Source organism: Ahaetulla prasina, chromosome 1 (assembly GCF_028640845.1).
Source record: "Ahaetulla prasina isolate Xishuangbanna chromosome 1, ASM2864084v1, whole genome shotgun sequence".
Lineage (NCBI taxonomy): Eukaryota > Metazoa > Chordata > Lepidosauria > Squamata > Colubridae > Ahaetulla > Ahaetulla prasina.
This window is the reverse complement of record NC_080539.1, coordinates 300,199,544-300,217,701: the sequence shown is the minus strand read 5'-3', so window position 1 is coordinate 300,217,701 and position 18,158 is coordinate 300,199,544. Positions and strand designations below refer to the sequence as shown.

The 18,158-nt window shown below is 39.6% G+C and overlaps 1 protein-coding gene across 5 annotated transcripts; it reads right to left on the bottom strand.

Annotated features, from left to right (window-relative positions):
* Positions 1-13,634: 13,634 nt before the first annotated feature.
* Positions 13,635-17,553, bottom strand: SRSF5 (serine and arginine rich splicing factor 5). Of its 5 annotated transcripts, none has more exons than XM_058161917.1 (8): positions 17,395-17,553; positions 16,655-16,798; positions 16,229-16,299; positions 15,910-16,008; positions 15,755-15,824; positions 14,569-14,642; positions 14,364-14,474; positions 13,635-14,278 (listed from the first exon to the last, which is right to left on the bottom strand). In XM_058161917.1, the coding sequence occupies exons 2-8, from the start codon at positions 16,778-16,780 to the stop codon at positions 14,029-14,031; spliced, it is 801 nt and encodes a 266-aa protein (XP_058017900.1). In that variant the 5' UTR covers positions 16,781-16,798; positions 17,395-17,553; the 3' UTR covers positions 13,635-14,028. The 5 variants fall into 5 exon arrangements, with proteins under 5 accessions (XP_058017900.1, XP_058017901.1, XP_058017903.1 ...); XM_058161918.1 differs by having other exon boundaries at positions 16,655-17,228; positions 17,395-17,547; XM_058161920.1 differs by lacking the exon at positions 17,395-17,553 and adding an exon at positions 16,926-17,388.
* Positions 17,554-18,158: the final 605 nt, after the last annotated feature.

Here is an 18,158-nt window from a genome sequence, read left to right as displayed (position 1 = left end):
GAGTCTGTCATCTGCACCTCTATAACTGTCTGGTTTGGCACTGCAACAAAGCAAGACAGACACAGACTTCAACTGATAGTTAGAACTGCAGAAAAAACAATTGCTACCAGCCTCCTTCCATTGAGGTCCTGTATACTGCACGAGCCAGAAAGAGCGCTGTGAAAATATCTACAGACCCCTCACATTCTGGACACAAACTGTTTCAACTTCTACCCTATAGGGCATTGCACACCAGAACAACTAGATACAAGGACAGTTTTCCCCCATGCCATCATTCTGCTAAACGAACTAATTCCCACAACACTGTCAAACAATTTAGTACGGCTGTATTACTATTATTATTCTCATCTTTCCTATTACCTATCTCTTTCTCTACTTATGGCTATAACGTTGTTGCTTGTATCTTTATGATTTATATTGTTTTTAGTTTCCTAATATGTTGATTGCTTATTTAGCATTCCATGACTATCACTAAGTGTTATATCTTATATTATGAATGTATTTTTATGATGACTATGATCATGATTGTTCACTTATAGCTTTTATGTACAATGAGAACATATGCACCGAAGACAAATTCCTTGTGTGTCCAATCATACTTGGCCAATAAAGAAGTCTATTCTATTGTTGGAAGAAATATCCATCTGGTTCAGTTCCAAGTTGGGAGAAAAACACTGGAAACATGGAAGCTGATTGAAAAGATGGTTTATTGATGGACAGGACCACGTGGGTTGAAATCCTGGGCAGCTGACCCCATCTAACAAAATGAAATTTAACATAGAGAAAAGTAAAGTCTTACACTTAGGCAAGAAAAACCAAAAGTACCCATATAGACTGGGTGAAACCAGGCTTAATAGCAATAACTGTGAGAGGGATTTTGGAATCTTAGTGGACAACCAGCTAAATATGAGCCAGCAGTGTGCAGCAGCAGCCAAAAGAGCCAATGCAATCCTAAATTGCATTAACAGAGGGATATAATCAAGATCAAGTGAGGTACTAATACCACTCTATAAAGCCCTAGTAAGACCATACCTAGAATACTGCATCCAGTTTTGGTCACCACACTCAACAAAAAGATGTTGAGACTCTAGAAAAAGTGCAGAAAAGAGCTTTGATTAGAGAACTGGAGACTACAACGTATGAAGAACAGTTACAGGAACTGGGCATTGCTAGTCTAATGAAGAGAAGGCATGATAGCAGTCTTCCAATATTTGAGGGGCTGCCACAGAGGGGAAGGGGTCAAGCTATTTTCTAAAGCATCTCTAGGCCAGGCAAGGAATAACTCAATGACTTCAGAAGTATTGGTAATGCAAATTTCAGCTGTGTACAGAAACTGAACAAAGAGAGATTTAACCTGGAAATAAGGATAAATTTTCTGACAGTGAGAACAATCAACCAGCAGAACAGTTTGCCTTTGGAAGTTGTGGGAGCGTCACCACTTGAGACTTTCGAGAAGAGATTGGACTGCCATTTGTCAGAAATGGTGTAGAGTCTCCTGCTTGGACATGGGGTTGGACTAGATGATCTAACAATCTGTAAATTTGTAAATGGAGGAGAGAGAGAGAGAGAGAGAGAGGTATTTATACCCTCTCTTGGGCCTTGTCCTTCAGCTTCCTGTTCCTGTGCAAGAAATGTATTCTGTTGGTTGTCAGACTCCCAGGGGTCATAGCTGAGGTTGTCTGAGATAAGTTTGGTTGAACCTTGCTGGGTGATACAATGTTCCCAGGTGATTTAGCAATGCAGTGAGCCCTGCTGCTAGATGGATAGAGGGCTAATCCTATTATGTCCTGAGAGGTTATGCCTTAATCCCATCACCCTGGAGCTGGAGGTTTAATTGTCTTATAGATAGGCTGGTCCAGTCCTGCTCAATGGGCCAAATATCTGCTCGGGTCAGAGAGGCTCTGCCCACCCACTCGGACAATCTGCACATGCGCAGAAGTACGCACGCTCCTGTTGCAAACCGGTAGTAAAGGTAAGTAGAACCCACCCCTGGTGATTATGTATGTATATATGGAATTGTGCCCACAAGATCTGCAGAAATGATTTTGTGGTTAAGCAAAAGAAATGAGGTAGCTTTACTAACTAGCGCTCCGTTACAATTTTTGTCTACATTGGCCCAATATTGCTCCATGGCTGCTTTTATTATTTTGGTTTTAGTTTTTGCTTTTACACTGTAACTTGATCCATAGAAAAATAGGGAACAGAAAGAAATATATACATGTATCATTGTTTCCTTTAAAATCAGTAGTGAGTTTGTTATATCGCTTTAATGACATAAAAGCAAAATCATAAGGAACAGATCACTGTTTCATCGTCTTCATGACCGAATGAGTAAGCAACCTTCAAATATAGCAAGCTAGAGAATTCTGGGAGTTGAAGTCCACACAGCTTAAAACTGCTGAGGCAGAGAAATACTGCACTAGACCATCTTGTAATGAGAATAAACCTAACAAAGAAAGAAAATCCCGCCCCCAGCACGCCATCTTTTGCATATGAATAAGATTTGCCTAATCCCATCAGACCCAAACTAATCCCTTCCCAGTCTCAGACAAAGCTGCCTGCAATCCTATCTAGACCAAAAAAGAGAAGCAGCCCTCACTAACTCCCAGCACAGCCCAAGGGCAACTATTGCAACCTAGAGAAACCCCAGCCTTTCATTTTCTTCTCAATATTTCATCTCCAAGGGCCTTCCCCAGCTCTGCTGCTACCCTCCTAAAAGGTCCATTTTGCCTAAATATTCCTTCCAAGTACACTGATAAAGGCCTTAACTAGCTTTTCCAAATTGGCCAGCCAATCAGATCCCTAGTATTTCCCGCCTTTTATCTCTCATCTTTGCTTTTATCTCTCATCTTTGCTTTTCCATTGTTCAGGGTCTTTCTTTCTTCTAGGCGCCCAATGATTATTCCAATAAATGTGGTTCTTCTACAGTTTAACGAATTCCTTCTATCATAAGGATGGATGTTGAAGAAAGTGAGTCATCTCGTTATTCAGTGTTAATCATTTGTCTGTGTTTTGCTGAACTCTACATCAAAGATAGGTCAACATTATTATTGGGAAGTACACATATCCTCATACATTAAATAGCTTTTCTTCTTTGTATATGTTTCATTTTACAGATCATAAAGTATGTGGAGACCACAGTTTTAGACAATTTGATGGACAACTTAGCACTAAGTATGTGCTTACCCTATTGTGCCTTGATGAAAGAATAGTTTCTTAAGAAAGCACAAGTGATATAATCCAGTTTATCTCTGATTCATTTTTCCTTTGTTTATCCCAACTTTGCAACTTTTTTTGTATGTTTTGCTCCTTTTTAAAAAGTACAGTATAGGAATTTCAAAGCAAAATCCATTTTGACTATAGCTTTAAAGGGTGCTGTTTTAATCAACATCTATTAAGATAATTCCATGAAATTCCAAAATACAGACAAGATTGGAAGCCCCTAAAAGACAACAATGACAAGTCACTTCCATACTTTTGCCAAGAAAAATGACTTCCTTATATTAAATTGCCCTAAACCAATACTTTTCTATTTTTTGAAGACCTGTGGACTTCAACTTCCAGAATGCTATTACCAGGAGTAAACTATTGCCTGCTGTTTATCAGACCAAGAACTGAGTAAACCTGGCACTTAAACTTTACTAGGCCATCTGATGCAACAGCGTAAGATTCCTATATTTCTCATTTACATACCCACAAATTATATGTGGTTTAGATTTAATTTGTAAAGGGGAATTGACTTGAATCTTAGTCGCTGTCCAGGTCAAGGACTACCACTGCTCATCATCCTTCATGCTCATAGGAGGAGCCAAAGATCACCTTGCTTCCATCCCATAGGTTTCAATGGAAAAACACATTTTGGCCAAGTCTCATGTAGTATGGAAGCACATGTGCTGGGAGGGGAAATAAATTTCATGAGAAACTCATTAAAGGTGGAATCTAAATCATTCAAATCAATACATGGCAGGCAAAAATACAATATGCACCTGTTTGTAGTGCCTAGAGGTAGTCCTCAACAAACCACAAGAGCCCCAAATTTCTGTTGCTAAGTGGGACATTTGTTAAGTGGATTTTGTCCCATTTTGCCACCTTTTTTGCCACAGTTGTTAAGTAAATCACTGTGTTATTTAACACAGTTAAGTAAACTAAGTTAGTAGCATGGTTGTTAAAGTGAATCTGACTTCCCATTGATTTTGCTTGTCAGAAGGTGGCAAAAAATGATCACATGACCATGGGACACTGCAACCATCACAAATATGACTCAATTGTCAAAGCACCTGAATTTTGATCACAGGACATGGGGATGTTGCAATGGTTGTAAATATGAAAAATGGTCATAAGTCACTTTTTCAGTACTGTTGTAACCTTGAATGGTCACTAAATGAACTGTTGTAAGTCAAGGACTATCTGTATTTGTATTGCTTCACCTTCATACTGAATACTGAATACTGTTTTACATCTGCCAAATACATGTAGTTTCTATTACTGGGCAAGAGCTGCTTGTAAATGCCACTTTGCACATACTCAAAGGAACAATAATACTGCTAGTTATTTCAATTCTGTAATAGCAATAACATTTAGACTTATATACCGCTTCATAGTGCTTTACAGCTCTCTCCAAGAGGCTTACAGAGTCAGCATATTGTCACCAATAATCTGGGTCCTCATTTTACCAATCTTGGAAGGATGGAAGGATGAGTCAACCTTGAGCCTGGTGAGATTCGATCTGCCAAACTGCTGGCAACCGGGTGATCAGCAGAAGTAGCCTGCAATACTGCTTCCATTCTAGGGCTTAGCCCAGGAAATTCCTTCAAAGTAGGTGAGAGCCTCTGTTTTTAAGAGTCTGGGTAATAACACCTAATGTCCTAGCAATATCAACCCAGCCAACTCTAATTATTACTCTCCACCCACCTTTCAGATTTCATCTGCATCATCACTCTGTGGAAGATATCCGGGTTGTGCATTGATCATATATAATATGGTGCTCTGCCTGTTTTACCTGCTGGCTATTATGATGTAAACAACAAAAAAGAGTGAAGTCTCTTTTCTGGCTATCGCCACATCCAGGTTCTCGGTTTGCGGAGAACTTTTTTTTTCCGTTTTCACTGGGTTGTCCGGATTTTTGCAGCTACCTCAGAGTGCCTTTCCAGCCAGGGTCCGCGGTGACTTGGGGGTTTGCTTGCCATTGTCTTCCTATTTTTCCCCTTCCTACAAGCCTAGCCTGCAGCCTTGATGTTCTCACTGGTGGAATTCCATCCAAATGTTAAACCGAAGCCGATTGCATAACTTCCGAGCTCAGCCAAGGTCAGCGGGAAGCGCACTAAGGATAAGTTAGGCTGAGATCAAACAGGTTAGGAGCCTTCAAGGTATGGCAGGAAAAACCTTTGATGGACTGGGCTGTACCGGTACCAAAAATGACCCCACCCTGTTTCTGCAAAACAGAGCTGCAAAAGGCGAGGCGAAATGGACCGAAAGTATGCAAGTATAACCTCGTCTTTTAGCACGAGGACTGGCTTCTCGTTCACCTTGAAGCTTTTTTTCCTCACTATTTACATGACACAGCATCTTAAGCCATCCATAGCACAGGTATATACAGAGCAAGAAAGTCCCCAATCTTCAAAAAAAAAAAAAAAGGAAGAGCGAGAGAATTCGGTTTCCCGTTCAGTATCATTTTAATCTTTAGATTAGATCTAGGTAGCAAATAGCCAGTCGACCACTAGATGGCAGCAGATGCCGAAACACCGGCTTTTTTTGTTTTCTAGCCCTTCAAATTTGCATGGCTCCCACCTGTTAAGTTTTAACCTTAAAAGTTGTCGCCAATACCAATACTGTACTTTTATTCAGCAGACAGGAGGATAGTGCCTAAAACTCTTGTTCCAAGTATCTCACGACCGCGAGGGATTTATTTTCCGGGACAGCCCAGCCAGGTTTGTCCTGTGCCATTTATAATTGTATCAAATCCTCCACTGCTGCTTCCCGTTCTGGTTTTTATACATCAGGATGGGATACCTCAGCATCCACCTGTATATATTACATGGCTCGTGGCCATACCTGACCTTTTTATCTAAGCAGAAAGCGTCTGTGGAGATTCTGTCATCCAGGTCATGGTTGTTCCAAAGATCTTCCCCCCCCCTCCCCCAAAGAGGCAACTGGACTTTCCAGTTTTTCTTTGAAGAGGTTGAAGAGCTAAAGCAGCTTCTTGGATGAGAAGCAAAACGTCTTCAAAGCAAAACCAGAAAATCCAGTTGCCTCTTGAAAGGGGGGTGGGGAGGAGAGCACTTTTGGGACTACGCAGAGAACATGTAGCCAGCCCAGATAAGAACAGGACATAAATCCTAAAGCATTACATATTGCCAAGAGCTCTGCTCATATACCAGTGATTCACTGGATATATTGCAATTGGCTGGGCCAATGCACTTGAACGTCTAAATCATCTTACAAATCAAGCTACAAATCAAGCTGAGGGTGAGCCCAATTGTTATGGAGCCTACCTGCAGTTAGCCCAGTTTCTTCTTCTGGCTGCCACCTTCCATTTGCATCTTAACACAATAGTTAATAACTGATTCAAGCAGCGGCTGCCCTCTTTTATTTGCTTCATTGCACTCAACTGAAATGTTGAACTACCAGGTATGTGAAGAACTCCTTTTTCTCCTAATATTTATTTGCAAGCTCATATTGCTCCATTAATTTACGGTTTTAGGCAAAGTTTATAATACTCAAAACTGCACTACACCACTGAAACATAACCCAGCCCAAATGAAAACACTGGTAGGCAATCGCTGAAAATCACCATTAAAAAGCTTACTTCTGGATTTGTGCTTTTGATTGTTGCAAAATTGTTCAAATGCCAGTGACAAGTTCATTTGGAGGAAAGTTGTAATGCGCTTATTAAGCTGTTTTGTTTAAGAACATTGTTTATAACAGCTTGCCGTTTTAAAAATGCTGTCTTTTCTTGACAATTATTGGAACATGCAAAACCCCGTCAGGCTGCTGGAAGGCAAAATCACAAAATTTCACCTCAGCCATCTCATCATGTGATCAAACTCATTTGCGAAAAGCAGAAATGACTAGACACCATCAAAAATAACACCAGCCAGAGCATAAACTGAAAGCTGTACAAAATCAGAAAATGTGAAGAACTTGGTCCATAGAATTGCTGAATCAGGCATGATTGAACCAATAGTAATATCACCTTTAATAATGCAATCAGGGCTCCAACCCAAAAGTAAAGGACTCTACCATCCATTGATTGCACATGCCTTGCAACATAAAAGAAGGCAAATCACATTTCTTTACTTTCACCATAAAAGATTAAAAAATACATTGTAAAATATAACAGTGTCCTTTGGAAAAGGTGGGCTTTGCATTAAGAATTCTTTGGTTATCGGGGTGGCTTCCAATATGGAAAACTAGTTTGGAAGATATAATATGGTCATATCATACTTTTGACCCCTGTAAAATATTTGCATTTAGTACAAGCTTGGCCAACTACTTTATTACGTATCAGCCTTGAAAAAGCTTGGCACAAGTGCTAGATTTCTCACTGGATCTATTTTCATAGAGCACATTAAACCAGAAGCTAGGTTAGCAAACTGCTGACATATTAAACTGTGCCATATTAAATTCAAACTACTCACACAACTGAGCCACTTAGATCAATTGAAATGACCTATGTTATCTTCATTTCACATCAGAGCACTTTAGATTACCTAAACAGCTTTTATCCTAGCCACGACAGTTCTATTTTCATTTCCAAATATTCCATGTAATTATAGTTACGCTAAAATACCATTTACCTGAAGATTCCTTATCCTCACTTAGGGCTGGCTGTAGTAAGCCAAGATGGCATCTTAGTTACATGTATTACATTTACAATTTTATACCATTATTTCATGAACCATTTATTACCTGCGAAGTATTATTCCAAGTATCAAATATTAAGTAAAAATTGTAGAATACATTATATCTAATTGGGGAGACGACTTCCGGTGTCCGGTGGCAACGGACGTCTGGAAGGCTTCTCCTGCCTCCAGTGTCCGAATCCGGCCGCCGCCGAGAATGCCAGGGGCCAGGTGTTCCGAAAGGACACCTGCCACCGAATGACTCGCCAGGGGTCTCCCAGCCGATATACAGGACTGGGGACCGATGCTGGCGCGTCCTAGGCTCGGCGGGGTTCGGAGGCCACAGGCATGACCATTACTGGTCGTCGCCTGGGCGCTGTGCCAGTGACACGGGGCTTTGGATTTATAATTGCAGCAGCCTGGTGGTGAACAGGAGCGGAGAAGAATTGAGGAATGAAGAAGGAAGGGAATATCGGCAAGCGTGAGTGGAGTACTCCGGTGAAGAAGACAATGTTTATAAATTAATAAAATTACTACTGCAAAAAAGATGTTAATAATTAAAATGTGGCAGATGCCACACATGTAGATAATTCCATATTTGATACAATATATCAGGGCACGAAATAAATGAAAATAGCATATTGCTTTAAGCAAAATGCAAATCATAAGTTATTTGTTTATACATTTTACACAACTGAATGCAAGACAATTTACTTGTATGAAAGCATTCTGAAATGTCTTACAACTAAACAGCACATTTACAAAGTTGTTACAACCCTCCCCTCCCCTGGTTCAGTCCCTCTTTCCCAAAAGTCACATACTTACCACAACTATTAGCAAGTATGGTTTAAAAGTTCCAAGGCAACAATTCAGTTGCCACTATCTACAGATCTTGACCTTGAGCGTGATCTCTGGCGGTCCACAGAAGCTGGAGACTTTGATCTACTGGAGGAAGCACGTTTCTGACTCTTTTCAGGGGCAGGAGATCGACTAACTGATTTTGATTTGCTGGCTCCTGCTCCTGGATCTGGTGTAAGACTTATGCTTCTTGAACGAGAACGGCTACGAGATCTTGAAGAGCTCCTGCTACGGAACGAGACCTGCTTCTGGACCTACTAAAAAGGTAAATATCCATGTTAGGTTAGGTTTATCCTGACCACTATTGTGTATACACTAGCATATCTTAGCTGAGTTCTTACCTGTGCCTTTGCTGCCCTCAATTAGTTTGATTTTCCTTCCATTGATTTCCTTGCCAGAAAGTTTTTCAATGGCATTCTTTAGATCGCTATAAGAGGCAAACTCAACCACCCTAATTAAAAAACAAATATTTGGGAATCATTCCCAAAACCTGAAATAAAGCTTTATTTACAGCTGGTGTAAAGCTCAATTAACCAATTTAAAACATTTAACATCCCAAATTTCAATTACTAAGAGTATACTGAGAAAATGTTCAGAATTAGATTTTTTTTAAATACAAAAAAATTAGTTTCTTCAAAGAACTCTAGCAATATACATAAAGCTACACACTTCTGATTTAATGAAGTGAGCAAGAAAAAGATTATCAAAAAGAGAATACAATTAGTTCAGTAACTTTCTGATGGTCCACATTTACAAAGTTGTTACAACCCTCCCCTCCCCTGGTTCAGTCCCTCTTTCCCAAAAGTCACATACTTACCACAACTATTAGCAAGTATGGTTTAAAAGTTCCAAGGCAACAATTCAGTTGCCACTATCTACAGATCTTGACCTTGAGCGTGATCTCTGGCGGTCCACAGAAGCTGGAGACTTTGATCTACTGGAGGAAGCACGTTTCTGACTCTTTTCAGGGGCAGGAGATCGACTAACTGATTTTGATTTACTACGGCTCCTGCTCCTGGATCTGGTGTAAGACTTATGCTTCTTGAACGAGAACGCCACGAGATCTTGAAGAGCTCCTGCTACGGAACGAGACCTGCTTCTGGACCTACTAAAAAGGTAAATATCCATGTTAGGTTAGGTTTATCCTGACCACTATTGTGTATACACTAGCATATCTTAGCTGAGTTCTTACCTGTGCCTTTGCTGCCCTCAATTAGTTTGATTTTCCTTCCATTGATTTCCTTGCCAGAAAGTTTTTCAATGGCATTCTTTAGATCGCTATAAGAGGCAAACTCAACCACCCTAATTAAAAAACAAATATTTGGGAATCATTCCCAAAACCTGAAATAAAGCTTTATTTACAGCTGGTGTAAAGCTCAATTAACCAATTTAAAACATTTAACATCCCAAATTTCAATTACTAAGAGTATACTGAGAAAATGTTCAGAATTAGATTTTTTAAAAAAGTTTTATTGAGTTTTGACCAATATGTTTGGAAATATGGCCAAGGCAGCAAACAAATATTTGGGAATCATTCCCAAAACCTGAAATAAAGCTTTATTTACAGCTGGTGTAAAGCTCAATTAATCAATTGAAATGACCTATGTTATCTTCATTTCACATCAGAGCACTTTAGATTACCTAAACAGCTTTTATCCTAGCCACGACAGTTCTATTTTCATAGAGCACATTAAACCAGAAGCTAGGTTAGCAAACTGCTGACATATTAAACTGTGCCATATTAAATTCAAACTACTCACACAACTGAGCCACTTAGATCAATTGAAATGACCTATGTTATCTTCATTTCACATCAGAGCACTTTAGATTACCTAAACAGCTTTTATCCTAGCCACGACAGTTCTATTTTCATAGAGCACATTAAACCAGAAGCTAGGTTAGCAAACTGCTGACATATTAAACTGTGCCATATTAAATTCAAACTACTCACACAACTGAGCCACTTAGATCAATTGAAATGACCTATGTTATCTTCATTTCACATCAGAGCACTTTAGATTACCTAAACAGCTTTTATCCTAGCCACGACAGTTCTATTTTCATAGAGCACATTAAACCAGAAGCTAGGTTAGCAAACTGCTGACATATTAAACTGTGCCATATTAAATTCAAACTACTCACACAACTGAGCCACTTAGATCAATTGAAATGACCTATGTTATCTTCATTTCACATCAGAGCACTTTAGATTACCTAAACAGCTTTTATCCTAGCCACGACAGTTCTATTTTCATAGAGCACATTAAACCAGAAGCTAGGTTAGCAAACTGCTGACATATTAAACTGTGCCATATTAAATTCAAACTACTCACACAACTGAGCCACTTAGATCAATTGAAATGACCTATGTTATCTTCATTTCACATCAGAGCACTTTAGATTACCTAAACAGCTTTTATCCTAGCCACGACAGTTCTATTTTCATAGAGCACATTAAACCAGAAGCTAGGTTAGCAAACTGCTGACATATTAAACTGTGCCATATTAAATTCAAACTACTCACACAACTGAGCCACTTAGATCAATTGAAATGACCTATGTTATCTTCATTTCACATCAGAGCACTTTAGATTACCTAAACAGCTTTTATCCTAGCCACGACAGTTCTATTTTCATAGAGCACATTAAACCAGAAGCTAGGTTAGCAAACTGCTGACATATTAAACTGTGCCATATTAAATTCAAACTACTCACACAACTGAGCCACTTAGATCAATTGAAATGACCTATGTTATCTTCATTTCACATCAGAGCACTTTAGATTACCTAAACAGCTTTTATCCTAGCCACGACAGTTCTATTTTCATAGAGCACATTAAACCAGAAGCTAGGTTAGCAAACTGCTGACATATTAAACTGTGCCATATTAAATTCAAACTACTCACACAACTGAGCCACTTAGATCAATTGAAATGACCTATGTTATCTTCATTTCACATCAGAGCACTTTAGATTACCTAAACAGCTTTTATCCTAGCCACGACAGTTCTATTTTCATAGAGCACATTAAACCAGAAGCTAGGTTAGCAAACTGTTGACATATTAAACTGTGCCATATTAAATTCAAACTACTCACACAACTGAGCTACTTAGATCAATAGAAATGACCTATGTTATCTTCATTTCACATCAGAGCACTTTAGATTACCTAAACAGCTTTTATCCTAGCCACGACAGTTCTATTTTCATTTCCAAATATTCCATGTAATTATAGTTACGCTAAAATACCATTTACCTGAAGATTCCTTATCCTCACTTAGGGCTGGCTGTAGTAAGCCAAGATGGCATCTTAGTTACATGTATTACATTTACAATTTTATACCATTATTTCATGAACCATTTATTACCTGCGAAGTATTATTCCAAGTATCAAATATTAAGTAAAAATTGTAGAATACATTATATCTAATTGCAAACCCATGTAAAACGCAACTCTCCCACAGCTTTGAAAGAAAAACAACTGATTTTTTTTAAAAAAAGTTTTATTGAGTTTTGACCAATATGTTTGGAAATATGGCCAAGGCAGCAAACAAATATTTGGGAATCATTCCCAAAACCTGAAATAAAGCTTTATTTACAGCTGGTGTAAAGCTCAATTAACCAATTTAAAACATTTAACATCCCAAATTTCAATTACTAAGAGTATACTGAGAAAATGTTCAGAATTAGATTTTTTAAATGGCAAAAGGTCAGAGACCAACTGCTGGAGAAATGGAGAGAATTCTGGAAAAGTTATCTAATATGGACAAGAAACTGGATGAAATAAGAGCAGAAATTGTGACTATCCAAAAGGATTTAAAGGATACTCAACAAGTCTCAGCAGAAAATAAGCAGAAAGTGGAAGGTCTGAGGGTGAGATGCGGGCAGTGCAGAAAAGAGGGGAGACGACAAGCAATGCTGTGCTTGGACTACAGATGGATAAAATGTCTTATTTCCTTAGGTTTCAAAATTTGGAAGAAGTGGACCAAGAAGACTTGAGAGATGTTGTGACTAAACTGTTGGGAGAATTTCTTGGGAGAGGTGTTGATTTTATGAATTGGGATGTGGATCGAGTTTATAGAGTTAATTCACAATATGCACGCACGCATGCAGTTCCTAGAGAGGTTCATGTCAAATTTGTGAAAAGAGAGACGAGAGATAGAAAACATAGGAGTGGGGCACTGACTTATAGGGGCAGGGAGATAGCCATTCTGAGGCAGATTCCCAGACAGGTACGTGAAATGAGAAAGAAATATTACTTTTTATCAAGCAAATTGTACCAGAAGGGAGTGGGCTTCAGATGGCTGATGCCAGAGGGATTGATGATTTTCCGGGAGGGCATTACGAAAAAAATTAGTACAATTGCGGAGGCTGCGGCCTACGTGGAGGAACACAAAGCCCTCCTGGATTTAGATGACCCAGGAATTGAAGAAGGGGAGGTTATAGACCATGGGGCGGAGGCGGCTGCCGCTGTTGCGGCCCTGGAGTTGGGTCAGGCTGAACCCAGAGTTCTGAGATCCAAAACTAGGAAGTGACAAAGATATTTGGTATTGTGTTGGTTTTCCTTATTCTCTTTCGTATGATATTCTGATTATTCTTGACCCTTCCTTATTGTGTATGTAAGATTGAAACTTAGCTACTTCGTATCACCTGCTTGCCATATGGCTGTTGTATGTGTTTAAAATTTTGAGTAAAATTCTTATCATGTATAAGAAAAATGAAAATTTACCATACCTGATATGTATTTGCATAAATCTTTTTTGACCAATAAAAACTTTTTATACAAAAAAAAAAAAAAAATTATATCTAATTGCAAACCCATGTAAAACGCAACTCTCCCACAGCTTTGAAAGAAAAACAACTGATTTTTTTAAAAAAAAGTTTTATTGAGTTTTGACCAATATGTTTGGAAATATGGCCAAGGCAGCAAACAAATATTTGGGAATCATTCCCAAAACCTGAAATAAAGCTTTATTTACAGCTGGTGTAAAGCTCAATTAACCAATTTAAAACATTTAACATCCCAAATTTCAATTACTAAGAGTATACTGAGAAAATGTTCAGAATTAGATTTTTTTTAAATACAAAAAAATTAGTTTCTTCAAAGAACTCTAGCAATATACATAAAGCTACACACTTCTGATTTAATGAAGTGAGCAAGAAAAAGATTATCAAAAAGAGAATACAATTAGTTCAGTAACTTTCTGATGGTCCACATTTACAAAGTTGTTACAACCCTCCCCTCCCCTGGTTCAGTCCCTCTTTCCCAAAAGTCACATACTTACCACAACTATTAGCAAGTATGGTTTAAAAGTTCCAAGGCAACAATTCAGTTGCCACTATCTACAGATCTTGACCTTGAGCGTGATCTCTGGCGGTCCACAGAAGCTGGAGACTTTGATCTACTGGAGGAAGCACGTTTCTGACTCTTTTCAGGGGCAGGAGATCGACTAACTGATTTTGATTTGCTACGGCTCCTGCTCCTGGATCTGGTGTAAGACTTGCGGCTTCTTGAACGAGAACGGCTACGAGATCTTGAAGAGCTCCTGCTACGGGAACGAGACCTGCTTCTGGACCTACTAAAAAAGGTAAATATCCATGTTAGGTTAGGTTTATCCTGACCACTATTGTGTATACACTAGCATATCTTAGCTGAGTTCTTACCTGTGCCTTTTGCTGCCCTCAATTAGTTTGATTTTCCTTCCATTGATTTCCTTGCCAGAAAGTTTTTCAATGGCATTCTTTAGATCGCTATAAGAGGCAAACTCAACCACCCTAATTAAAAAAAACAAATACAGCTTATATATTAAACTATCAAAGCTTAAACTTCCCCAAAAAATCTACTTTACAATGGTTCCAAAATACTTACCCTTCATTTAGTTTGGGCCTGTGTGCATCTGCAAATGTTACTTCCCCAGCTTGTCTCATGAAGTCTTTGAGATCCTATCACAAGATTAAATATGTTAGATAAAGGAAGAAGACAATGTTTATAAATTAATAAAAATTACTACTGCAAAAAAAGATGTTAACAATTAAAATGTGGCAGATGCCACACATGTAGATAATTCCATATTTGATACAATATATCAGGGCACGAAATAAATGAAAATAGCATATTGCTTTAAGCAAAATGCGCAAATCATAAGTTATTTGTTTATACATTTTACACAACTGAATGCAAGACAATTTACTTGTATGAAAGCATTCTGAAATGTCTTACAACTAAACAGCACATTTACAAAACAAAAACCAGTTATTTTGTGCCCCATATGTCATTAAAAATATAGTTTACTTTACCTTCATTAACATTTCCCTAGGCTAGCCAAGCAGCAAACTGCATTAAGCGATCGAAGATACCACCACGGTACATGCCCGACTGGCTCTTCGCCAACCATTTGAAGAGAACTACCCAGTCGATGGAAGCCTTTAATCGCACAGCCCTGCCTATTAGCAGACTACTGTCGGATCCAGACATTCTCTACTCTTGTGAAGTTACACCAAGGATCACTTTACTGCGATCAGGATTCCAAGGACCACCTAATTCGTATCTTTCAAATCTCTCGATCACGATCTCTTATTTCGAAGCTTTAGAGGAGGTACAGTTCTCAACTTAGGAATCAGATCTCGTTAACTTTCGGGGATCGCTGCAACCCGGCACTTTAAGGAAGTGCATCGATTACGTCTAGACCGGCAAACACAGATCTAGAGGTGGCCAACTGATACACTGGAGGAGCTGACTGGAAAAGTCAACCAGGCCCAACCAAGAGTGACCAAGACAGAACGATTAGGATAACCCACAGGCACTCCTCGTCATAAGGCCAACGACACAGATAGGCTGGCAAATAAAATGGATTTTTAAAGTGGTTAAAATGGAGTTTTAAAACATGGTAAAATTACATTAAAATACTATTAAACTACTTTTGAACAATGCATTTAAACATTAATTAATAATTTTGATAAATGTTTTAAATTTAAGATAAAAATTAATCATTAATAAAAAATTTATATATTACATACCCATTAAATGAAGTCTAAGATAATCATGTTTAACAAACCTGCCAGCTGACTCGAGAAGACAAATTTTCTACAATGAGACGATTTTCCGTTCTTACAGGTGGTGCATTTCTAGCAAAAACAAAATGTCCAGTTCATTAGTTATGCCTACAGAAAGTTAAACTGAGCATCATTATGTTCTTTGCATAGTATTTACCTTCTGTCATTTCGTGGACGGCGGCTGCTAAAACGATCAGAATAACGCCCTCTGCCTCTTCCACCTCTAGAACGGGCTCTAGCATGTTCGATTGTAACTCTAGAAAGCAAATTAATTACACCTATTTATAATACAACAGTCCATTCCATCTATGTGTGACGTTAATATGAGACTAATTATGACTCCTTCCAGTTTCAGACAAAGTAGGCCAACCTGAACATACCGGTCGAATATATTTGCAAAGAATGTGTTTTAGCACTGCTATTGTCAAGCATATAATAAAACATGTACATGCAATCAAAGGGTTATGAAATGTTACCTTTCACTGCAGAGTTCTTTTCCATCCAATTCATAGACTGCATCATCAGCATCTCTGGGATCTTCAAACTCCTGATACATAACAAAATAATGCATCAGTGATTTACTGAATGGCATCTCTGGTTAGTTTCAAGTTTCTTAAAGGCACAGAACGGCAGCCACTTCATTTGTGTTTTGGTCCAATTTATTCCAAATCCCTTTGTGAGGAAAATTACTAAAGACTGCATTGTCACTTTTTTTTACTATCAGCTCTACATATTACCAAGTGTATTGCCACTGCGAAGATCGTTCTTACATACTTAAAAGACTGATGGGTCTGAAGTGGCTACCAACCCCACCCACCCCCGCGCTCCTTTTCCCCATAGGAAGTAATCAATTTCATCGCCACAAAGTGCTGCTTGTACGAAGCATTTTTTTTATCGCTTACCACAAATCCAAAACCTCTCTTCAAATCAATGTCTCGGATGCGTCCATATCCCTTGAAGAATCTCTCTACATCCTTCTCTCTGGCGGCTGGATTTAGCCTTCCGATGAATACACGACAACCACTCATGGTACCGTTTTAAAGTAGCTGCAGAAGAAAAAAATTAACGTAAAAATTCAAGTCGGCAGAGAAGAAAAAAAAAAGATGGCCGCCGCCCAAAAGGATCAGCGGCAGCTGCTGCTGGCCCTGCCAGCTCGATTCATTGCCGCAGTACCTCCTCCGCCCTCGGTTGCCGCAGTCTGACATCAGTAAAGGCAGAACCCACGCAGGGCCCATCGCCCCGCCCCGCGTTCCAACCAGCCACCGAGCTCAGCCTCCCATCGTCCAATTGGAAAATGCCACCTCGGTTCCGCCTTTTCTCCAGGCAGCCTAAGCAGCCAACGCGAAGTTACGGAGAGCTGCGCATGCGCGTTGCACACGACCGCCCATCAATCCTAGCCCTTTTGATCGCTTTCACGAAATGGCGGCGCAACCGCACCCCAATGTTCCAGGCCAATGTTACCTCTCCTGGCTTTTTCTGTTAAGAGGAAATGTAATCACACACACACACACACCGCAGACGGTTCAAAGTACGTTTAAAGCTTCTCTCCCACTTAATCAGACTTATACAATGCAACCGTTTCTTTCTCCCCCGCCCCCGCTCTTCTAGATCGCCTATTAAATTTCAATAGACAGGCACTTACGATCGTCTGATGTCGGTTTTTTTTTTTAAAAAAAAGTGCAGGTGTCAACGGACAAAGAGGAGTTGCCAACCGGCCCCGACGACGTCCTCGCCTCGACTGGATAGATCGAGCTTTAACTACGCCACAAAATGGAAGCTCGTCCCACGTGATCGTGGAGGCACGTGACGTGCTTGTAGTTCAGTGATAGGTGGAAAACGAAGACGAGGAATGGGGGGAAGGGCGCTCGGCTTGTCTGAGACGGGAAAAAAAGTCCAATGCTTCGAAGTAGTTAGGCGCATGCGCAATAGTCTGTTTCTCCCTCCTTTTAAGTATGTTATAGTCTGCCGAAACTACAAAAGAGGGTCCCAAAGGTGCTTTTTTTCAAGAGGTAGCTGGACTTTCTGGGTTTTCTTTGAAGACGCTTCGCTTCTCATCCAAGAAGCTTCCTCAGCTCTGGCTGGATGGTGGTGGATGGAAGGAATCCAGCCAGAGGTGAAGAAGCTTCTTGGATGAGAAGCGAAGCGTCTTCAAAGAAAACCCAGAAAGTCCAGTTGCCTCTTGAAAAAGCACTTTTGGGGGAACCATGTCCTGGATGACTGAGAATCTCCATTGACATTTACAAAAGAGGGCAGTTTTACATAAGGGACAAGGTTAAGCGGGTGGTGGTGGTAACCAAATCAAGGCTACAACCATCCGGATGACCACGAGATGGCAGCAAAGTAGCGCTCGTCTGGATTGTTGCAGCTCATAATTGTTAGCTCCAAGAGCGGAGTGGGTGGGTCGCG